Source organism: Xiphophorus maculatus, chromosome 5 (assembly GCF_002775205.1).
Source record: "Xiphophorus maculatus strain JP 163 A chromosome 5, X_maculatus-5.0-male, whole genome shotgun sequence".
NCBI lineage: Eukaryota > Metazoa > Chordata > Actinopteri > Cyprinodontiformes > Poeciliidae > Xiphophorus > Xiphophorus maculatus.
Window position 1 is genome coordinate 16,565,326 of NC_036447.1, and position 23,107 is coordinate 16,588,432.

At 39.2% G+C, this 23,107-nt stretch overlaps 4 protein-coding genes and 1 non-coding gene across 6 annotated transcripts in view; 4 read left to right on the forward strand and 1 right to left on the reverse strand.

Annotated features, from left to right (window-relative positions):
• mllt6 (MLLT6, PHD finger containing) overlaps positions 1 to 5,091 on the forward strand; it is a 28,200-nt gene extending 23,109 nt beyond the window's left edge. The window contains exons 18-20 of one of the 2 annotated variants that reach the window (XM_014470254.2): positions 29 to 122; positions 1,237 to 1,449; positions 2,221 to 5,091. In XM_014470254.2, coding sequence (XP_014325740.1) covers positions 29 to 122; positions 1,237 to 1,449; positions 2,221 to 2,256 — 343 coding nt within the window. In that variant the 3' untranslated portion in view covers positions 2,257 to 5,091. Of the gene's footprint in view, positions 1 to 28; positions 123 to 1,236 lie in introns of both variants that reach the window. The other variant, XM_023333849.1, reaches the window with a different exon arrangement.
• A 1,011-nt stretch (positions 5,092 to 6,102) lies between these two features.
• LOC111608675 (CDGSH iron-sulfur domain-containing protein 3, mitochondrial-like) lies at positions 6,103 to 8,698 on the forward strand. The gene is made up of 3 exons (XM_023334356.1): positions 6,103 to 6,354; positions 7,162 to 7,278; positions 8,293 to 8,698. Exons 1-3 carry the CDS (start codon positions 6,244 to 6,246, stop codon positions 8,479 to 8,481), a joined length of 417 nt encoding a protein of 138 aa, XP_023190124.1. The 5' UTR covers positions 6,103 to 6,243; the 3' UTR covers positions 8,482 to 8,698.
• trnad-guc lies at positions 7,808 to 7,879 on the forward strand. The gene has a single exon. It is a non-coding gene; the product is annotated as a tRNA-Asp (tRNA).
• Positions 8,699 to 9,263: 565 nt separating the features above from the next.
• On the forward strand, positions 9,264 to 14,439 carry cisd3 (CDGSH iron sulfur domain 3). The gene is made up of 3 exons (XM_005803043.3): positions 9,264 to 9,565; positions 12,041 to 12,157; positions 12,244 to 14,439. The coding sequence occupies exons 1-3, from the start codon at positions 9,479 to 9,481 to the stop codon at positions 12,424 to 12,426; spliced, it is 387 nt and encodes a 128-aa protein (XP_005803100.1). The 5' UTR covers positions 9,264 to 9,478; the 3' UTR covers positions 12,427 to 14,439.
• A 249-nt stretch (positions 14,440 to 14,688) lies between these two features.
• pcgf2 (polycomb group ring finger 2) lies at positions 14,689 to 22,647 on the reverse strand. The gene is made up of 9 exons (XM_005803042.3): positions 22,339 to 22,647; positions 21,613 to 21,740; positions 19,673 to 19,769; positions 19,539 to 19,594; positions 19,320 to 19,449; positions 19,134 to 19,173; positions 18,938 to 19,036; positions 16,984 to 17,064; positions 14,689 to 15,896 (listed from the first exon to the last, which is right to left on the reverse strand). Exons 2-9 carry the CDS (start codon positions 21,728 to 21,730, stop codon positions 15,516 to 15,518), a joined length of 1,002 nt encoding a protein of 333 aa, XP_005803099.1. The 5' UTR covers positions 21,731 to 21,740; positions 22,339 to 22,647; the 3' UTR covers positions 14,689 to 15,515.
• Positions 22,648 to 23,107: the final 460 nt, after the last annotated feature.

The following is a 23,107-nucleotide window of genomic DNA, read 5'->3' on the forward strand; positions in this document are numbered from 1 at the left end:
GCTGACTTGGTGTTTCCTTTTGTTCCAGGTCTTCTTTTCTGTCTGAGCAGCAGAAGCAGCTTCTGTTCGAGCAGCAGCAGCAGCAGCTCCAGCAGTTCCTAACCTCACAGAACTTCACACCGGTAGTGGCACTACTCTTATCACTTCTTCTCATGCTGCTTGATCGTGTGCATGCACTCAGAGTCATTAAAAAGAGAAACCGCGTCTCTTCTTGCAGCCTGAGGAAGCGTAGTTGCTTTCATCTCTTCAAAGACCAGGTCTGCTAGGTACAACAGGAAGGGATGGCATTTAAAAATGCTGGTTCACTTAGTAGACAAAGTCAGATGTTACTCTATAATTTGTTTAATATGTAGAAATATTTATGTTCATCAGTGTAATTTCAATTAGTACTTCCTTTGTTTTTGTTATTGACTTTAATGCCTATCATTATTATTAGTTAGTACTATCTATTTCTTATTGTAAAAAATTACATTCACTGTCTTTATCCTTGATGGTGTTGCTACTATGATGATTACAATTATTACTGATATGAATATGATTGCTAAAACAATTTAACTACTATTGTAGCCCTAACAAATGTTCACACATCTTAATAGAGCTCACATAATCCTAGTCTTCCTGGTCTCAGTTTACAAAATCCACTTTATTTAGTTGCTGTCTATAAATGTAGGTTGATCGCAGCACAAGTTGCAAACTGTGCTGCTTAGTGTAAACCCCAAAAGCTAAGCGAAGCTGCCTCCTCCCATATGGAGTGTTTCTTTCACCAAAGTGATGCAGCAACGCTTATTTGACTTGCAAACTGCTGAAAGTCTGCTGGGGTTTCAACCAGTCAGGCGCTTTGACACTCTCTAATTATAGAAACCAGTTTGTTTCCTGTTTGACTGTGAAGTTGAGTAGTTGTCACAATAAGGGGACTGAAGATTTCTTACTTTTGTTCTGTTACAAAAACAGGTAAAAATATGAATTTTAAGGTTTGTTGCAGTGCATCTGGAGCAAGAAGTCTCAAATTCTTCTAACCTCACAGTATTCAGAGCAAGGTGATGATTCTGTAGCTCTAAATCTTTTTCACCTCCGTTGAGCTGGTTGCATGCCTCCCTGCAGTTTATTGCTCTCTCCCTCTCTTTGCTTTCAAACGCGGCTGCTGGCCTCCGTGATCATTGAAACTGCAGTTTTGTTTGTTTGCTTTCAGCTCTGATCACAGATCAGTTAACCTGCAGCGCTCTCCTCCTCCTCCAGGAGCAGCAGGCGATGGTGTGCCAGATGCTGCAGCAGCAGAGACAGAGGGAGCTGCAGCGCCTCACGCTGACGGGAGCGCTCAATTCAACCCCTAACTCGCCCTTGATCTCCCAGTCGCCCAACCTGTTGTCATCGGCAACCGCGTCTCCCCTACAGGGGAGCCAAGCGGGGGGTCTCTTTGGTCTGCAGGACAATGTGCTCCACAAACCTGGGGTGAGTATTGCTGCAGGATTTCATAACGTGTTGAACCCCATCGTGGTTCAAGCCAACAAGCCATGATTGTGATTTTGCTCCAGAGGATTAATACTATGGCTGCTGCAATGAGTCAATATAATCAAGCCTCAAACCTTTCTGAAAGAAAACAGGCATATTCATTCATCTTCTTCTGACATGTGAATGTTTGTTCTGTTGTTTTTTTAAAGCTGCAGTGATGCACAAAAATCCTTGTTGTCTGACCTCTCTGAAATAGAGTAATATCTTTTCTATTATCAGATCTATCCTCCAACATCAATCAGGGTTTCTACAGAGGCTGAAATTTGAATTTTATGTTGATTTCTATTTCAGGATAAGAGAGAAAAAGAAGAGAATAGAAGAATTAGTTTTCCCAGACTTTATTCCTTATCACCCTGTCCACATGTTTTCTCTTACCTCCATTTTTTTTCTCACTCTTGTAAATGTTTTTCTTTCATTCTTAAGCCTAAATATACAAATAACATGAATTATGGTTCACATTAAAGCAAATGTTACTATTGCATGTATTAACAAAACAAACTTCTTTTTAGCAGGACCAAGAGAGAAATGCCTTTGTATAGTGAAAAAATTATACACTGGTTCTTTTATAAGTCCAAACGACTTGCCAGAGGTGATTCTACTTAAAGGTTACAGAATACAAATCCACTAAATAGTTCAAAAAATAATAATAATAAATAAGACATTCTAAATAATTCTTGCTATTTAATTGCATTCTGATATTTTTTCCCCCAGACAGCAGGAGAGAAGGCAGGAGACAAGAACGGCTGAAGTGTTTTTTCCCCGTTGCTTCCTGTCCAGTTCGGATGACGACGTCCCGTCAGAATCGCCGGTTTCTGTGAAGTTCTGGGCTCTCAAGTCTCACCTTCCTCTGTCATCTTCATCTGACAAACTTCTATGAATGTAAAACGTGACATTAAGGTGAAGTTTTTTTTGTGTTTTGAAGCTCTTCATATTAGAGGTCCATCTTAAGGTTTTTATCTTTGTCATTTAGGCAGCTTTCAGAGAGCATGACTACAGTGGTCTCTTCTTTAAATTGCACTATTTTGTTAGCTTGACCAATGGGGGCTGCTTATGAAGCTCACTGCTGCAGGAGCCGGGTGGGCTTTTTTATTTTGACGTTTGATATGAAGGTCAAGAGTTTGGCTCTGACTACTCGAGCACTGACATCTCCCTCCGCCGCGCAAACCAGCACTTCCAGTCAGTCCGCGAGGAAGCACTTCCGGCAACCTCCCGCTGTCTTCCTCGATATATTTCGTCTTCCCGTTTGCGTTCACCCTGTTTCGTCCTCATCCTTTGAACATTTCGGCCTCGCGCTGGCACTTAAGTATAAGATGTAGTCAAGTTGGTGTGTTGTTAGTGGCGTTTCCTCATGAAGCTAGTTATTACCTCAAACTTTCTGCCAGCTGTACTCCGTTGTTTATTTTGTGCAAAGTCATTACCGTAGCAGCCTTCAGTGGATAGGAATGACCAACTAAAAAAAAAAACAAACAAAAAAAAACGTGGCACTCACTCGATTTTAACTTTGAAAAATAAAAAGCAGCATGCCGTCAACAATGAGGGGCGTCTGCTTTTTCGTTCCATCCCACGATGAGAGTTCCTTCCGTCTTTTATATCCTTCCAGTTGCTGTCGAGATTAAACAGACGAAACCAAATTATTTGGGAAGGTAATCATTGGTTTTCCTGAACGAGTGTGCATGTTTAGTCATCCACAGACTCCCTTCTGAAGGATGCTCAGTGGGCCACCACGAACTGAAGAGGTTTATGACTTGTGAGTATTTTTGCACTCTTGTCCTGAAGTTCTTTGTTACCTTCACACATGGATAACTCTTAACTAGCTCTTCTTTTAGCAATACTGGATAGATAATGCCTTAATAAATGGGGTAGATTTACAGGGAGAGCCCGCAGCCCTCAGGCTCACTCTGTCCTCTTTGTCTTTGATAGGTTTTGTTTTTAACTCGGGCACATGGAGGCTTTTATTGTTTGTTTTTAAATGAACTTCTTAAACTCATTTATACTTTTGATAGCTGACTGAAGATTTCAACAGTGAAAACTTGTGAATAACCGTATGGTCAAGTGTCAAATCATTTTCTATTGTGACTTTTGTGTTCACACGCAGAGCTCTTTAGTTTATTGTTGTGCTTCAGAAGACTGAGAAACGATAATTTGTAGCACATGTTGCAGTCATAGGAAAGAGTTGAACTCTTGATATAGCAGTGTTTGATGCGTAATGTGACTGTTATCGGCACTGAGACGACAGCGAAACCCCGTCGTAGAGGCTGACCTTCCTCCACTCTGATTCTTCGACCGTAGCCCGTAGGACTTGGTTTTATCTACACATCGATTCTCTCACATTTACATCTCTCACTTGAGTTTCTGAGCCGTTTACTTTCTGTTTGCAAGTCTCCCAAACTGTCAGTGATAGGTTTGCTTCAGATTCAAGCATCTCCCTAGTTTGTGAGACAGTGCCTTGTAAAAAAATATTCATTCCTCTTGAACTTTTATCAGATTGTCTGAAGCTACCAGAAACTTCTTAATTAGATTTTTTTTTTTTGACAGAGCAACACAAAAGAAGTGTGTCAGTGTAAATAGAAGATAAATAAGAAATTATTTCATTCATAAAGTTATTTTGTATGAACCTGAAAACAGAAACTGGGATTAAATTACACACATCTGAATTGTTTACTTAGTAGGTGACTTTTGAAGTCAGTTTCTTTGGATTTAATTTGGCATGTTAGAGTAGTTGGGATTGAAAGCAATTCAATGACACATTTTTCAGTTTCTGTAAAACCACCTGACTATTACGTGCCCCTTTGTGTTGGCCAGTACCATAAAAATCAGAAGAAAATTCATTGAAGTTTGTGGCTGAAAGAAGTTTAAGGATCTGAATTCTTTTGCCAGGCATGTGTACTTGTAGCAGTGACAGAAGGTGAATGTTGGTTATGTTTTATTAGTGTGACTGCAAGATGGAGGTTTGTCGTCATTATGATTTTCCTCTCAGCCAAGAAAAAGTTCAGACTCAAAGAGTGGAGCAAAGGTTTGCTGAAGCGGTTTCTTTGTCATGTTGCACTGGGGCCCTGCGAGCCCAAATGTAAATGGTTTTTATGACTTTTTTTAATTATTATTATTATTATTATTTTAATAATAACTTGTAAACTTTAATATGTTTGTATAAAGACACATTCATTCCTTTGAGGTTTGGGTAACAGACATATTCCATGTTATGAATGTCGTACTGTGTATCTTTTATGTATTGCAACATTTAAGCACCTGGCTCTAAAGGAGACGTCAGCTAGTAGGATATGGATTGCATGAAATGCAGCGATGTCTCTCAAATGTATAGCTAAATACCAAGTTATAACTATGCATCATTTAAAATGCATTGTTCCCATGAATTAATTAAAAAAAAGATAGATGAAATGAGCACTGAATTATAAGAAGGAAAGCACGTTGTTGTCGTTGTACAGTGAATTTGTTTGACAGAACTGATCGAAACAAATTGACAATATTCAGATTTCAAAGCCCTGTAAAGTATTTTGATATTTTTGTGTGCAAGATTAAAAAGACAACTTTTTTTGTCAATAAATGTATTTTACTGAGTTGTTTCATGGTGCTTTCCGCTGTCTATTCTTTCTTGCAATTTGCGTTGGTGTCCTCTTAAAAACCTGCTTTCTTTTTGGACTTATAAAGGTGCAAATGCATGACTATATATAATGTATGTGAAAAGATTGGGTAAATGTGGCTATTGTGGAAACAATTTTACTCCTTGCTTATTTTTCTAAAACAAATTTAAAATATCCATACTTCTCCCAAAGTATGGTCTGATCAAACCAAAGTTGAATGTTGAGATTATAATTCCAGCATGTATGTTTGGCACAACAAAAGAACACCATGTCCACAGTGAGGCATGGCGGTGGCAGCATCGTTCTGTGGGACTGTTTTTGGAGGGAGTTGAGAATAGTTCCAAATATTTGTGATGATTAAATTCAACATTCAGGCTAGAAACCTGAAGATGAAGCAGAACCGTATACCTTTACATGCAAGGAGCCAGTATTCAAATCCTTACATTTTGGGGATGGCTCTTTGGCAGAATGCATACTTTGGGAGAAATGCATATTTTTAACCCAGAGTTGATTTAGAAAGAAAACAATGAGGGATAATCTAAAGTGATGTGCAGTCTAACAGATACAGAACATTTTTGCAAATGATTCAAACCTTTTTTTTTTCCAATGTAAACCTGCCTATACTGAAAAGATCTGCAGACGAAATTACTTAAATCATCTTTAAATGATTGTCAACCTGGCTACTGGGAGATCTGGTTGTTTTGGATGTGTTCAATACTTTAGAGAAGGAGGAGGCTCACTATGATTGAAACCAAAAACAGGAACCGGGTGAACAACAACCTCAACAGTCAAATTCAAAAAATAACTACGTAAATGATTATCCTAAACACCCTGACTAAGCCTTGTTCTGTAAGGCCTGGTGCGAATAAATCAGTGGGGATGCTTTGATGAAGAAGGTACTTTACTGCTTACAATCCCCTTCAGTGGGCGTGCACCACAGATTAGAGCTGTCAATGAAATGAATGAGTCTAAGCAGGAAGAGGAGGAGCAGTGAGGCAGAGGCGGAGTCTCAGCCAAGTTCTGACCAGAACTTTCTACCGAGTAACCTCCAGCTCTCTGTCTGCGTCTACGACAATAACAACAGCACGAAAAGGCACATTCAGCAGCCCATCCGCAAAAGGTGCGCCAAATAAAAATGAATGCAACCGGGTTGATGTGCGCGGTGCGGACAACATGCCTGCAGACCTTCCGACGACCTCCGCTGCTGCTTCCGTCTGTGTCCGTCTCCTCCTCCTCCTCCTTCATGGTGAGTTTGTCTGCTGAGAGTTTCTGTGGGTCGCTGAGTCACAGCGGGTTTTTATTCACGTAATTTCTGCAAAACGTCGAGGTTTGCTGTGAGCGTGAGCTGAGTCATGGCTGTGGGTGTTCACACCATGTTTGTTTTTCACTAAAAAAAAAAAAAAAATCCAATCTGGCGCACCCTTTCTCACGTTTTCATTCACCTTTACCACTACCGAAGATAAACACGTGAGGTGATTTTCAAGCTAATTAGCTTGAAACGTATAGCGCCTCGGTGACATTGGGTTTTACCTTGTATTGTCGGTGAGCAGCAGAGAACTGCTCTGATTTATAAGACGCCATGAAAATCCATGTTTCTACTAAGAAATATTTCTCTTATTCTCCCTGAAACTTCTGTTTGAATCAAAATATAAATCCATTGTTAATCAAACTAAAACAAGTGACTTAAAATGGATGTTTTAGACTCTAAAAGAAGACGAGTCAAGCAAAAATTCACATTTTGCACGTTTTTGTCCTTCCTTTTAGATTTCTACTGCTTCTAAAAAAAATTATTTAAAAAAGCGCTTAAAAATCCACACAGTTGCTTTTTGGCAGCAAGTTAATATTTTTTGGTGTCTGTAAAATGACACTTTTGAAAAATCTTCGGAATGTAACGTTCTCACCGTTGCTTGGCAACTTAAGCTAACCTCCAGTACATTTGGTCAGCTGGTTTTACCTCTGCCTGTACTCCTCCATTCCTCCACCATCATACCTCCTTCATCTTGACAAGAGGAGCTTAAAGTCTGAGCAGAACATGTGGTGTCTTGTCCTCCAGGTTCAGAGGTGCCTGCAGTCCACTCAGCCGGTCCCTGCTGCCCGGCTCCCATACAGGGTGAAGCTGTCTGCTGGGAAACGCTACGCCTGGTGTGCTTGTGGTCACAGCAAGAAACAGGTGAGGGAGATGAATGCTGAGCTCGGCTGCTTTTAGATTCATGCCACAGAAGTTCCCAGGTCTCCTGTCAAATAAGTCTATCCAGGTTTGATGAAATATTAGTGGGAGGAGGCTTACAAAGAGCTTTGAATCAACAAAGAACGCACTGTTGCACCTCTTAAGACCGAAGTCCTGATGTCACAAACACTCAGGCTGAGACTTGAACTTTAGTCTCACAAAGACTTGAGACTCTTGAATAATCATTATCTTATCTAATAAGGGTTGTGTATTAGCCTGCAGAGCTGACATTTTTGGCCCATTGGGAGCTCCTAATGGTTTATAACATGTTTACCTGCAGCTTTGTAAAACGGACCATTTTCCTCAGTTAAGCAAAAACCAAAATATAATGAAGTTGCCTCCCCTGGTGTTTAAAGTAGCATCAGACATTTCTGGTTCTTCAAGCATTTGTTTGATGTTTAGACTCGACAGCAAATCGTTATAGTTGGTCAGATTTTCTTCTGTTTGCCAGTTTATTATTTATTTATATATCTCCTCGTTAGTGCAGTGGTGAGTATCCCCGCCTGTCACGCGGGAGACCGGGGTTCGATTCCCCGACGGGGAGTGAAGTTTGTTTCAGGTCCCTCTTGAAAATGAGATCTAGATCTCAACGGGGTTTACCTGATTAAATAAAGGAATTATTCAATGAGGTTTTACATTTAGAAGTGTAAAACCTCAGCTCAACTATCATTATTGTGCAATAAAGTTACTAATTTTACTTCCATAAACTCGTTCAGCCTTACTTACCTACAACTTGCTGTGTTAAATGCTTGACATCCACATGTTATTTGTAAATTTGCCAACATTTTCCACAGAAATACATTTTTTAGCTGACTTCAGACTCAAAAACAGAAGTCCACGTTAATCAAAGTAACATTCAACTTGTTCAACATAAGTGAAGATTAAAGCTCCTTGGCATTATGTTGTAAAGTAGCGATTAACATATCTTTTTTTAAATTTTTTTATCCTGTTTTACAGCCTTTCTGCGACGGCACTCACAAAGCAAAAGCCCCAAATATCTCACCTCTACTTTTCACCCCCGACAAAAACAAGACAGTGATGCTCTGTGCCTGTAAGCAAACCAAGAACTCTCCGTACTGCGACGGCTCGCACTTGAAAGTCATCTATAGGGATGTGGTAAAGTATGTTAAAGGCCTGTTTAAATGATCCAGGTCATCGTATCTTACCTTGCCACATTGTGTGACGCAAATACTTTTGATAAAACACAAATGCTGCTGACATGTATCCAAGCTTCTTTTTTTTTGGTAACATAATATTGTTCATGAGCACTAAAAGAAGTCTTATTGTATTCATCAAATAAGGACTGTGGTAGTATGAACCTGATTTTTGTAAGAGTTCAATAAAAACATATTTTTGCAAAACATTTGTAGTAAGTGTGAAGGGGTTTTATATGTATGCTTTGTACTCTGTATAACCCTAATTTTTTTTTCTCTAATTGTAGTTAAAAGTTTCTGAGAATGAAGTGTTTTGAAGGAATAAATGGATTAAATTGGGAGCTCCTGTGGAGGCAGATTTAGAAGATTGCCAGTGAGAAGTCAGCAAAAGGGGCCTGAACAAAATAGTTTCCTTTGTGTTGTATATAATGTATAGCAGGTTAGAGTCTCATAGTGGTCTAACAACGAGAAACGGCATTCTTTGAACGTTTATTTAAAAAAATAATACAGTAGTTCCTGCTCATTTTCTTACACTCATCCAATTACAGCATCCCATGATTCTAATCTGTATACACAGGCATCAAGCCTATGTTACATGGATTCCTATTCATATAATATTAAAAAATAAATAGGCTATTCATTTGTTTTGTTCCGTTTAACTATTAATCATTATTTAATTATTGAGGTTCCGCCTTAAAAATATGTTTTGTTTGCATATGCCGGCAGTGGCCTTTTTTTAAATTTTTTACAAATGAAAATTACATATTTTATATCGTTGAGGCCATGTATTTATATCATTAAATCGTAATCGGTGACTTCCACTTTCTTATTGGTTTAGCAGATGGCACGTGGTTTTTCTAGAACGCTTCGCCTCCAATCAGGTCCAAGCTGTCGACCTGACGTTTACTGGTTGGTGTTTTGATTTGGATTCCTTCATGGCAGATTGTCATTGTGGTGTGTGAGCCGAGCCATTAGCTGTTGTTGATAATATGATCACCCTTTTTAACAAGTTACACTCCCGATGGTTGAGTTTCACCTTCAGACATCCGCGGACAGCAGCTACGGCGGCTCCCAAGGTAAGATGACATTTCAGTATCGCCTTTTTTTACATAAACACCCTGTCGTCTGAAAAATGCTAAATATAAACTAAAATGCTTCCTGCCGTTGTCCAGATAGACACGAGCAAAGAATGAATCATGGTGATTTGAATGCAGCACGTTTTAGATTTACGACTAAGCCGGTTATTTGTTGAGTTTTAGTAGTTTTGCAAATAATCCCCGGAGTTTATGAGCTTTTTCTAAGACAAGGTGGGTATCAGTAGGCAAAAATTGCACTAAAGAGTATCTTTATTCAAAATATTACTTAAGTATGAAGAATGGTGCATGGTGCTACAAAACTACCAGAGATAAAAGTGTTTGCCTTATTAAAAGTTATTTATATAAAGATCAGTCTTTACCACCCACATCTGGCATTGAGTCATGGGGCCTCTATAAATTAACAGGACATGATTGGTGAGGACTAAAATTAGAAAATCATGTAGAAAAAAAAAGATTTGAAACCATCAGAACATAAACACTGATTTGGAGATTAATGTACTGACTCACAGATGTGACACAGATGAATTTCAGCAACCAAGATGCACTGAGAAAAAAGTAAACGGGTAATCCAGTTTTAAAAAAATGTCTCAAGTAATTAAATTAAGTTTATTGAAGTAAATATACTACGTTTATTAACTTGTCATGTTAAACACATGTAAATAATTTAAGTTTGACAAACCTTTAGGTTATGTGAAAGAAATGAACTTATTTGTTTTTAAGTTAGAGCTCCATTCTCTATTATTCAGTGTGAAATTTGTGTTTGAGCTTTTTTTTCCATCAGGACTCAGATGTTTGTGCTGAATGAGAGAAAACTTAGTTAAAACAATTTTAAGGAACAATTATTAAAACTTGGCTTGATATGTTTTAATTAAATGTATTTAAATTATTTGATGAGGAAGCTCTACCCTACACCTATGAACAGTTTTTTTGTTGTTTTTTTTTTAAAGCTGATCAAATTAACTAGAAAAGCAATCCCTGGAGGTTCAGTTAAACCTAGGAACTGCTGTTAAACCTTTCAAACAATAAATGACAAGATCTAAACATTGAATAAACTCAACCAACAGTAAATGTAATAACAAAAAGAATTTTAAAAAGTCAAACAAAAACAATACCTATAGAAGCAGTAATTGGAGAAAACATTTTTCTTCAATTTTTCTGGAGCTTGTTTTTTTCTAATTTTAATTGTCAAAAAAAAGCTCATCAGTTTTTATCTACAAAATGTGTATATCAAGCTCTCATTTATGTTTCTAAATCAATGATCTCCACTTTAATTGATACTAAAACTTAATGCTCATTTTTGTGTGTGTAACTGTTACTGTTATTGTTCGTCCTTTTTTGTAAATTTTGAGTAATGTTGAATAAATCATTGTGAGCAAAAACATACACTTTGAAACAGTTACGGTCTGTACATACTCGATGTGGCCAGCACATTTCATATTTTTCAAAAACCTAAGTATGTAACTCCAGAGAAGTCCTCATGAGTCCCACCCCACTGCAGCATTTGTTGTAGCCAAAGTCAAATTTCTGACCAAGCACACAGCATTTCTCTGAATGCCACACAAGAAAAGAAGTTCTGCCCAGATGATGTGTAAAGAACTAGTTAACAAGAGCTGCAAAAGCTATCGGATAGAACACATTTCTCTGTTCTTGTGGAGTTTGTAAAGCCCTCTGCACATGAAGCTCAACCAGCATATAGAATATAATGTGAAAGGATTTTTGCATAAAAGTTCTCCAGACATGGATTTGATGGATGGATCATTTCTTTTCCTCCTGTACATCCTATTGTTTTCTCCTTCCTGTTGAATTTCTACTTGTAATGAATTCTATTCAAGACACACGTTTGGACATATGGTAACATGTAACCCACAATACATGTCACCATGTTCTCTTCTAATAAGAGAAAAATGAATAGTTTTTAAAGTGACAAATAAATACCTGTTTTTACGATTGAATCATGAGACCACTGGAGTCAAACGCCTTGCTGTCTTTTTAAGTGTTACCAGCAGAGGGCGCTATCTACGTTATAGACAAAGTAAGTAATTTTGTTTCTTAGGTTGGAAAAAATATTTAAATGTTGCATCTCACATAAGTAGGTGGAATAAATATTTTGTGTAATTGTATACACACAAGGTTTATGTGGTGCAAACCTTCCATCTGTGGTAAAGAAAATAGTTTTTATTGTATAAACCATTGGAGTGTGAACGTGATTTTTTATATTTTGCTGATGGTGGTGACTTTTTTGGCCAGACTGTATAATAACTTAAAAACTGATCAGTCTCCTGCAGGCTCATCCTCTCTCACTCGGTGCATCTACACCAATTTTAAAGCCTGGCCTTCTCTTAAGACATTTTCTCTAAATGACTGTAGTGAAGCAGCGATTGTTTTTTCCAAATTAAAGGAGTTTTCACACACCAGCAGTCACGTGTTTCTTTGTGTATTTTTCTGAATCCCCAGGTTAACCTGTCCACAGCCCCTCCAGAACCTGTCATTCCATCTAAGAAGCCCATAAAAGTGGAGCTTGTTGGAGGAAAACGCTACTCATGGTGCACCTGTGGATACAGTCGGAAACAGGTGAGAAAATCTTTTTTTTTTTTTTAAGACCAACCTCCAAAAAAAAAAAAAAGCATCTTATTTATTTGCGTTTTTCTGTTTTGAAGCCGTTCTGCGATGGAACCCACAAAACCAGAGCACAGGGAATGAAGGGGCTTCGCTTTGTACCGGAGAAAGACTCCACGGTGTGGCTGTGTGGATGCAAGCACACCAACAACCCACCTTACTGCGACGGCACACACAAACAGGACTTCATCGTGTCTGCTCCGCTGCATGAATACACAGACTGATGAAGGTGAAGAACCCCGAGGACAGAGATGTCTCTGAACTGAGTTAGTGGGAGAAACATTTCAGAGAAAACAGCATCGGGGCAGCTGTTTCTTTTTTAAATCAGTGGGACACGTTGCCAGTAAACTAAATGGCGATCTAGGTTTCCACTCTTAACTTTGAAAATGAGTGATCTTACAGAAATAAAATTATTATTGTTCTTGAATCTGTTTTTTAAAATCCTCCTAATGCAGTTGGGTGAGGTTGGTTTCTTGTCTAAAATATAAAAGAGTATTAATGAGTAAGAGGAAAGGAGGTGATTATGTACATAATTTGAAATAATCTTCAACTGAGGCTCATTCCTATAATAAAGCTTCTTTGCTACTAGATTTTCCACTAAGTGGTATTTGTATTATAAGGTAAGTGGAAGTGAGTGGAGACTGAGGTAAGACTTGTCAAATCAGAGTGGTCAGATGCTCATGGTGCACAGAGGTCATCAATGTCCTGCTGAGTTATAACTACAGATCTCCACACTTCACATGATCAGATCAAGAGCAGTGGATGGAGAGCTTTGTTGACTTGGTTTCCTTGACTGGATGAGTCTGGGTTTGGCACTTTCCTGCTGCCTTGTGTCAAGTGTAAAGGCTGTTTTGAAGAATTGAGTTCAGTCTTTTAGCTCCAGTGAAAGGAAGTCTTAATGCTTCACCAATCAAGACAGTTCGAAAACAATCAGTTTGAGTTGTTCCAACATGACTGTGCTCCAGTACACAAAGTACAAGCACAAAGGTCCATGAGGACAAGAAGGTCGGAACTGATGGCTAATTGATGATTTATTAAAGCCATCCTTGTTTGTCATCAACCACCTTAAGAGCAAAACAAGATAAATAAAAATTGCAATTGTTTTTTACCATTCATGAAGCCTATCATTCTTTTTTTTTTAAATATAAAATAACATTAAAAAAATTAATCTTTTGAAAACAAGCTATGGATACTCGTTACATTGATGCAATTGCTTTCACAAATCATTAATTAAGTAGTCACATAATTAAAATACTTAATAAATTTCAATTGCTGTTACCTTGTTCTCTTATTGTCTGAAGCTAAATTTAAGTTGCCTTTTTATGCGTTTTTCTGTCTTGCTGTTAATCTTTTCTTTCATTGCAGTTAACCTTCTCCGGTAGCTCTGTTGTTCTGTTACCATAGATACGTTTTACAGAAAGTTGCCAAAAATAAAAACATGGAACTTTAACAGCAGTTACAAGAAACCACATTGAGTTGGCCTTTACAGATATCATGTCGTGACTATGTTGTAACATGGTTGGATCTGTGGATCCATTTTGTTTGGTTGGGTGAATAAACTCCTGTCCCGCCTAAGATCAGTAAGCTGTTATCGATCAGTACCACTCTGCTGGCAGATGTTTAATTTGACACGGAGCAGAAAGCTGAGGTTGTTATTTCTCTCCCTACATCCAGTGGGTGGCGCAGGTTGCTACAATCGATAGTAGCCACACAGGCACACCCGCTAGAAAGAAACAAACCCAGTTCAACACTTTTCATTCTATTGGCTGAGAGGTTGCCAGGCGACAATGCATTTTTGTTCCAAAAGCAAGCAGAAAATGTTTCATTAAGTGAGTAGTTTTGCAACAGCAGATTCGCTCCGAGCAGAAACAAGTTCTGAGCGCCAGGAGAAGTTTTGAGTAAAAGCATTACTTAAAGCATTATTTTGAGAAGAAAAACATGAAATCCTACTCTCAGACTGAAAATGTGTTTTCTCGAATTACGGCAGAAAAATTCCCCCATAGAACTGGAGACTAGGAAGCGCAAATAAGAGAAAGGAGTTTCTTTTGGGGTCTTGAGAAACCCAAAAGTTTCTTTTCTCATTCCATCAGAAAAGAGGGAATGACATCCATCTTTTTTGATAACAGTCTTCAAATGTCTAGCCAAAATTATACCAAAACGTTAATGGGTACATAAAGTGGTGGTTGATGTGCAACTAGCTAAGAAACATCTGTGCAAAGTGTGTATAATTTTACTTTATATGAAAAATAAATGTACAACTTGTTCAACTATCTGTTTTGTTGCATGATCAATTCGTTCTGGGAGGGCATGGGAAGTTTTAAATGGACCATTAAAAAACACGTTATAGATATTCATACACAGGATGACTAATTTTTATACATTATACTCAGTATTTACATTCATATTACAAATCAGAAATTTCCTCTGAATGGAGAAAATGACCCTGAAAGTCATGAACAGAGAAAATTAAACAGGAGGCTCAGGTCAGAAAAACCTAGTAAGTAAACATTTTATTGACCTAAAACATGCACATATGGCTGATTTAAAAAAAAAAGAATCTGTTGAAAAGCAACAAAAAGGGAATGTTGAAATGTACGGAACAACATACATGGCAAATTTCCAAAATCCCTTCTTTTTCACTCAGTTCTTTGAGCAGGGACAGCGTGCTGACGAACACGTTGCCCGTCAGTGTGGTAGTGCTTGGACTTGAGTGTGAAAATACGGCTGGAGATTCTCCTGCTGAGAAAATACCCGCCAGCTTCCGTGACTGGACCTTCACAAAGTGCATCAATGGTTTTCCATAAATGTACACGCTACCCGATGAGGCGTTGCTTATATCAGACACTTTCAGAGAAACTCTTTAAAAAGGCGAGAATTAGCTTGTCTTTTTTTTTCTTTTTTCCTTCAACATCCAACTGTATGCAGCGACTCGCACCACAAAAAGCTTTGATGATTCTGCCGTGGAAGCCAAGTGGACGTCTGTGGAAATGAAACGGAGTCACTGCATATACGATACAAAAACGGTTACGATATCTTGTATAAAAGATAAGTTTATACATATGTATGCACACATGCTCACATTTGATACATCCTGTACAGTTTGTATGTGTGCACGGCTCTACTCTACCACACAAACACGCACATACAAGAGTCTATTTGGCTGCATGTCTCAGTCTTTCCAGCTGAAAGATAACGGCAATCCGCCTCCTGCCTGTCCAGAAGGATGAAAGCTCGGGCCTCTGTCGGCTACTTGGAGAAATCAAAACAGGGAGCAGCTTAAATATCACTGTCCTCCCCCGCCGCCCCGTGGGGGTTAAGTCGTTGGAGGCGCACCGCTTTTGTCGCCGCCCCGTGCCTCCTCTTTGCTGGCCCCGGAGCTCGTGCCGTTGACGGTCACCTTCCGGCTGCTGGAGCCCTGTTTGGAGGACAGCGCGTGTCGCTGAGTGCTGTTGGGTACCGTGGTGCCATTGGGGCTTTGGATGGCGGGGGAAGCGTTGTGGGAAGCGGCACTCGTCTGGGAGGGGGCTCTGGGCGGCTGGACTGCGGCAGGACTGTGGAGTTTGTCGCTCTGAGAGTCGCTCTCCGACGTCGGGCTGGTGTTGACGCCGTCAGAGTTGCCCTGGGCGGCGGACTGCAAAGGCCTCCTGCGTTTCCGGGTGGGTTTGACCAGGTACTGCAAGGGGATAGGTCCGGTCTGTGTGGAATTACACAAGAGCATACAGTTTGATGCTGAGGAGACCTTCACGTTTCCTAAAGGTAATCTGAATAATCTGAATTATTGGGGAAGTATTATGTATTTTCTAGGCACATAGTGCCATTTTACAGCACAATCAAGTAACTATGTTACCTTCAGTTGTTATAAAAAATGCTGAATATTTCAAATATGACTTGGAAGAATTTTTACTTTAACACCTAGAAATTGGGCCTCTTGCTTAAAAACCTCCTGCTCTTTCTGAAATCTGCTTTCAGATAGTCAAGCACCTTATGGTGAAATTAAAGCTAGAAGTCGTTGTGGGTAAGAATCTACCTAATACAGTGAGAGATTTAAATTTTTGCCAATTTTCCATTTCTTAATTAAATGCAGGTGTGGACAGGGCCATTAAAATATCAAAATAAATCTTTGAGCTAAACAACACTCCCTGCTGGAGAGCAACGTGTACTTCAATCCAAAGTCTTTGCAGCCTCCAACAGGTTCTCTTCTGAATGTAGCTTTATTTATCTTCCTATACATTTTTACCACTTTCCCCTGTTGGGGCAAAAAACAAAAGCTATTTCTGACTTTCAACATTTTCTTTCTTCATTCTACTTTCCAAAGATCATATATCTAATCCTCTCCAACAGCTCAAAGATTTTTTTTTTTAACCTAACCCTCCTTTAAATTTCTCTACAACTTTCTGCCTGATCCGTCTGCTGTGTTCCTCGGTCTTTGTGATGCTGTTTGTTCACTAATGTTCTCTAGCAAACCTCTAAGGATTTTACAGAAAAGATGTTGTTATTCAATTACACACAGGCTGAATTTGTTTATTAATTAGATGACTTTTGAAGTCTGCTGACCTTTCAGATAGATAATAAAAGCTTAGCAGCCCTGCTTCATTTTCCTTTCACGACACCTTTTGAGTTGCACTATAAGAAGAGCACTTTGAGATGCATGACTGCAACATGAGAAAACGTGAAAAAGTTCTCTGAATTACTACGCTGGTAATACTTTGCAAGGAAAGAGCGCGTTTCAAATTCAGAGCATTCGTCAGATATTTCTTAAATGTACAGAATTTGTCACTTACTCTTCTCCACTCGTAGAAGTAGGCGATATCCATTAGTGTGTAATAGTCCTTCAATGGCTCATCCCCATACAGCACCTCCACCTGTCACACACAGTAAGACAATCAACAAGGTCACAATCATGACATACCGACATTAACGGTCACCAGGCCTCCATATACTGGATCATCGTGTCAATACTGACATCACTGCAACCAAAAAAAAATGGCTTCCAACAAATTTTCCATTTCAAAACATTGTACTTTTCCAGACTCTTGTTTTTCTAAGCAGTTTTTGTGTAACATTCTAAAAATTCCACTAGAGAGCATTTACAGAGTTCAGTGTCAGCCATTTGCTCCTTAAATAATAAAAATAAGAAGGTGCTGAAGTTGGCTTCCTGGCCATCAGCCAATTAGAAGCCTCCCAGAGGAGGCTTCTAATTCTTAACTAAATTAGAAGTTACTTCAATGAAATCCAGGCCTGATTCTACAGTCACTCTCCCCCTTTGAGCCTCTGCTGGTCATAACGTTGTGCTAAATAAAGTACCTGTAGGTGTTATAGTCAAGTTTTAAGGCTGAAAATATATATTCATATTTGTTTCATGTTGAAAATGCTTACAAAAATGTAATTAAGTCAAATAAGAAGGTTCATTTCCAAAACAAAATGTATGAAATATTTCTTATTGTACTCAAAATATACTGATTAAACACAACTAGTTCCCTTTTCTGTCTAAGAAATAAGTTTATGCATCTTTCAGTCTGTTTCAGTCAGACAGAACCACATACAGGTGTAGAACAGCTTAATCTGGTCACACTTTGCTGCGACTTAAACAGGATTCGGCCATCTGCCCAAACCATACTCACCAGATGATCTCGCCAAATCTGACACACATGCATACCATCGTACTACAGTCGGTAATATAATCGGTGTACTATACACAACTCTCGTAGTAGAAACGTGTCCTGATTATTTGAAGATCATCAGCAGCACTTAAATATTGAGGCAACATCTTAAGACATCAGCCAGGAGGTTAAAGCTTGGACAAAAATGGGTCCTCAACAATGGACAGTAAACTGAAGCATTCTGCCCATCAAAGGAAATTCTCACTGAGACAACACTCCTCGCAGTGTCGCTCCATTAAGAGCAAAAAGGAATAATTCATAATTATTTTCCACAGTAAACTTGTTTAGGTTCCTGGTAAATTTAGAGGCATTTCAGATATTCCACATTTTACACATTAATAGTTAAAATATCAGAAAACAACAAATAAACCTTTTTAAAATAATTGCAAAAATGGTGTTTAATTATTGCTGGGGTTTTCTTTGGCTGTTCTGTTTAAATTAATAGCAAATCAGATCAAGTTTGAAGTTATAGGTGCACAATATTCCTTTCATGTTCGAAATAAATAACGACATCATGAGTAGTCTATCCAGAGACTAGGTCAAAATGTCAGATGTATTATTTTCATCTCAACAATTAGTTTTTATTGAGCAAGTTGCTTCTGGCCAAAGTCATACATTTTGACAATGAAACAACTCAGTCTATCACCAACTTTACCACCTAAAATATCCTTATGGTGAATTGAACTGTGAATACAGTGACACTGTGCTGATAAATTTACAATATATTGTGCAGTCCTATTACTGTTACCTTTTACATTTTATATGCAAATACCAGGAAACCAGATGATACAACCCTCAGAATTTTCTACTGAGCGATGCCTGAACAAAGTTTTGAAAAAAAAAACAAAAAAAACATTAAAAACGTGTTGGTCAAGTTCTTTAAATGCTAAGGATTGCGACTAGCCACTCTACAGTGGATATCCAACTGAACAATGGCAGCAGCCATCTCTGTAGCATAGCATAGCAACTGGGAAAAAGGCTGCAAATTTTCAAATGCTACAAAAAACAGAGGGAGCCACTAACCCCTTCTTAGATTCTGCAGAGTCTAAACAGCACAGTGTGTGAGTCCAGTTACCCGGTAGTTGTTTGGTATATCCATCTTGCTCCGGAGGAACTTCGCTAAGTGCATGACAGACATAGCTGCTGGGCACTGCAAGAAGCGTTTCCCATTGGACTGGGAACAAAGAACGGCGCAGAGGAAGAGCATTAATCGGATGAGGGACAGAAAATGGAATTAAGATGGCCGAATGTGTGGTGGTAATTATCTGTACCTTGTCTCCTTCCATCTCCGATCGCTGCCTTTCATTGCTTCTGCAGGTAAGTACAAAAAAGGATTTTTACAAAAAAAAAATGGTTGAACAGCTGCAGAGGCAGTACACACTTTAATTTTCATGATTCAAGGCTCCTCCAGGCTCGTCTATAAAGTTTTCTAATCTTTCTGTAAATCTCCGACTCACCGGTTCCTCTCGTAGAACTGTATGGACAGACTGATTATTTCATCTTCTGCGATGTTAAACGTTTCTACCACTTCACCCGGTTCCAGCTCCCGGTTCTCTGCGTAGAAGTCTCGCCTCCTTTTCATCTCGTCTAGGTTTCAGAATAGAAACGCGCCTCTATTATGAAGTTGAACAAAACATACAAGAACCAGCAGCTGGCCTGAGGTTGAACAATTTTACCTTTGAAGAGCCCTGGAACCAGCTTATAAACTATATCTTGCAGAGTTTTGTCCGCTCTGAAAAATAAAAAGGTTTAATCAGAGAATGCTGTCAAACAGGCATATAGGATTACAATAAATAAAAGACTGGTTTACCTGATGCTTAGCTGTGGACATGTCTTGTGCACTTGGACGTCACAGCGAGGACAGAACTTATTTGTTTCGAGGAAGGCAACAATGCATGTTTTACAGACTAGAAAAGGATAAGAGATAAAACAATGTTCAGTTAATGAGCGAAAACAAGGCTTCATTTTACATGCTGTCTTGTATTTTCTTGTTTTTTATGATATTAAAATGGCATGTCAAAACATTTTATCTGCTTCTCAACCAATAGACAAAGTTTTATCAATCTTAAAACACTTAGAATACCAGTGAAACCTGCAAAACATTGGTCAGCAGTTAGAAATAGGTTTGTCATTTTTCTTTGCCAAAGAGCGTAGAGCCATTCAGGCTGGATGTCCTCCGTGCCATAACCATAATCTCTTGCAGATTGAGGATGGGAATTATTCTTGTTCTTTAGTTGACAAACACTTCCTATAAAGTCTAATGACTCCTGAAATTTTGAAGGCTTTTGACACAGTGAAATTACAGGGAGAAATGGCTCCCTGTACTTGAAATGTTTATGTTGAATGTTACGAAATGTTTAATCTGATATCGTCATAAGATGTTTAGCCCTTAAAGCATCTAATTTAGATTTTCTATTTTATTTACCTTGATTTGTTACAATTTCAGCTCAAAGCTTTCTAAACACTTTGACAGTAATTCTGCTTAAAATAAAGAACTTTATGGTTACTAGAATGTTAATTGATCATTTATGGGTTAATATGACAGGGATTTTTTGGAAAAAAAAGTGAACCTGTAAATCTGCAATGTTAAAAAGAAGTATGGCACACCGGTGTGAAGATGGTCCAGAGCCCTGCCATATATTTCTTGGATGCAGTATTTAAAATAATACAATATTTCAAGTATCAAAAATGCAACTTCTACATGCTAATAAAATGCATATTATCTTTAATGGCCCTTCCCTGTCTTTAATCCCCTCACTTTATGCTTATTTGTTGTGATGCAAAAGGCCTATAAAGGTTGGGGTGTTGTGATGAAGGAAAATGAAGAAAACGGGTCAGGGAAAAGTCACCTAATCTTACTGAAATCATCGTAACATTCAGCAAAAGTTAAATGTTTGAATATCACAACTCCAGATGTTTATATTTAGGATTGTAGGACAGAAAAGGCTTAGCTACGGTTTGGTTCCCAAACACCCGGTTAGCATCTAACGATATCTGACGACTCCAAGATGCCAATCTTTGCAACGCAACATTTCCATCCCTCTTTTTACCATCATTCCCATCATTTCAGGTGGCAAGATAAAGACGAGCCTCCAACACACTAGAGGCCAGGGGCTCAGAAATGTTGTAAAATATTTATAGCTCAGGAAAGCGGAAAATTATACATTAGAGCTGCAGAACATGCTGAATTTTAATCATCATCACAATATCCGTGTGTGCAATATCACAACAAAGGACTACTTTAACAGAATATTTGGTAGAACGGGTTGCCAGTTCATCACAGGGCAACACACATACGCACACACACTTCTAAGGGCAATTTAGAGAAACCAGTTAAGGTGTATATTTTTGGGCCGTGGGAGGAAGCTGGAATACCTGGAGAGAACCCACACATGATGTTTAAATTTGTTTGCGAGGCAAAAGTGCTTTCAACCTTCAATCCGACCTTATTTTATGAAAAAAAAATTAATTAATTTAAACATCCACAATTCCGGATTTTCTCTTAGTAGATAAATGTATTAAAATTAATAGTTGGGTTTTCTGCATTTTGAAACTGCTATTAAAAACTACATTTATTTTAAGGACTGTTTTTGCACCCACAAGCAAAACATTGTCCACATCTGTCCATGTAATATGGAAGCCTTACTAAAAACAAAACAATCTCAGCAGACAGGCATGGCATGCGTATGTGCGGTTTACCAAATCTCAGTGCATGCAGGTATGATGAAGCCTTTATCAGAGGGAACTTACAGGAGTGCAGACACTCTACGATGGTTGTAGCATCAATCAGGTAGCCGGCGCACAGCGGACATGTGAGCAGCGGGTTCAGATCTGTGATTTTGACCCGGTTCGGCTGCATTTTATCCATCTGGACAGATCTGCGGGGGTATAGGGGGTGGAGGGGCAGAAGCACCCGAAATGTGAATGTGTTTGATTTGGTTATCTCTCGCACCGCTGCTGCTCTCGGGCAAGACAATTTGTGTACAGCTCGTCCTTGGGACAGCACCTTGTGAAACCACAACAAACAGACCTAAAACAACTCTTTACTGCACGCTGCTGCGATTAATACCCCCCTCTGAGGGCAGCAACACGCAGCGGCCAGCTATTGAATCACCCTCTGTGTGGCCTCGTCTTGTGCACCAAGCTCCCGACTCCCCCTCGGCCAACAAAGAGCGACTCCATTTCCCCGGAGCTCCGCCGTTCTCTGCCCGTCTGAGCAGGCAGGCGGGCGGGCGGGTGCGCGGCCGGGGGCCCGGCACATCCAGAGGGAGAGCACCGACACCGAGGGGGCTGCAGAATCACACTGGTACACAAAGCAGCCATCTTAAATTCACTGACAGGGCTGAATCAGGAGAGCGAACAAGAGGCTCCTGAAAATGTGACACCGTGCAAACTCTGCGTGCTCCTCCGCAAACAGCGGCGCAAAGAGCTCCCGACAGAAAAAGAGAAAGCGGAGAGCGGCGCTTGTGTTCCTACCTGATCAGACATCAAAGTTCCCCCTCTCTGCTCCCAGCCGGACTCCAGGTGAAATTATTTGCACTTGGGCAGAATTGTGCAGCGGCGCCAGAAAATGGCTTTTTTCAGCACCGTCAGAGGACTGCCCATTTTGGATCACGTGGTTTTTTATTTTGTCGCCTCGTTGCTCTCCCTGCTCGGGCCTGAACGCCGAGTCCGGACCCTCTGCAGGCCCTGCTCACTTTGTGCACGATGTTTTCTCCCTCACAGGCCGTGCATTGCGTTTCTTTATTTATATCAGCCCTTTCTCCCGAATTGCCGCCGCCGAATGGAGACGATTGTGCTCCACCACGCCCTCTGTTTGTTCCAGTCTGAATGGAAAACAGCTTGTCTGCTCCAGAGGCCCTGCAGGCCTCATGAGTCCAGGGCCCCAACCCTGAAAGGGCCCTTAACATAAGTTTCAGTTAAAATTCAGAACTTGTCTCATCTATGTTTTTAAGAGAAGATAATTAAAAAGATAGCTGCATCACTGACACAAAACAAAAAGTGAATGTTTGCAAAAATTCCAATAAAAATTTCAGTAATTCAGTTATTTATTTGTTTAAATAAAGTGTGTTTGTACAGCATTAATTAACAATAAATGTCATCTCAAAGCATTTCTTCCAGACCCAACAAGTTCAACCAGTATCCAAAAACACACACTTTGATCATTTAAGTCAAATTCAATTTTAAAACAATCCAATTCAATCCTAGTTATAATGCATTAGAAATCACATTTAGTTCGTGGAAC

Bases quoted from the DNA above. Each gene is read 5' to 3' on its own strand.
- LOC111608675 (XM_023334356.1), top strand. From the start codon at position 6,244: ATGAATGCAACCGGGTTGATGTGCGCGGTGCGGACAACATGCCTGCAG. The intron at 6,355-7,161 runs GTGAGTTTGTCT...CTTGTCCTCCAG, and splicing joins CCTCCTCCTCCTCCTTCATG to GTTCAGAGGTGCCTGCAGTC. The intron at 7,279-8,292 runs GTGAGGGAGATG...CCTGTTTTACAG, and splicing joins GTGGTCACAGCAAGAAACAG to CCTTTCTGCGACGGCACTCA.
- cisd3 (XM_005803043.3), top strand. From the start codon at position 9,479: ATGATCACCCTTTTTAACAAGTTACACTCCCGATGGTTGAGTTTCACC. The intron at 9,566-12,040 runs GTAAGATGACAT...CTGAATCCCCAG, and splicing joins CAGCTACGGCGGCTCCCAAG to GTTAACCTGTCCACAGCCCC. The intron at 12,158-12,243 runs GTGAGAAAATCT...TCTGTTTTGAAG, and splicing joins GTGGATACAGTCGGAAACAG to CCGTTCTGCGATGGAACCCA.
- pcgf2 (XM_005803042.3), bottom strand. From the start codon at position 21,730: ATGGATAAAATGCAGCCGAACCGGGTCAAAATCACAGATCTGAACCCG. The intron at 19,595-19,672 runs GTAAACCAGTCT...TTTATTTTTCAG, and splicing joins TGTCCACAGCTAAGCATCAG to AGCGGACAAAACTCTGCAAG. The intron at 19,037-19,133 runs GTACAGATAATT...CTTTGTTCCCAG, and splicing joins CGGAGATGGAAGGAGACAAG to TCCAATGGGAAACGCTTCTT.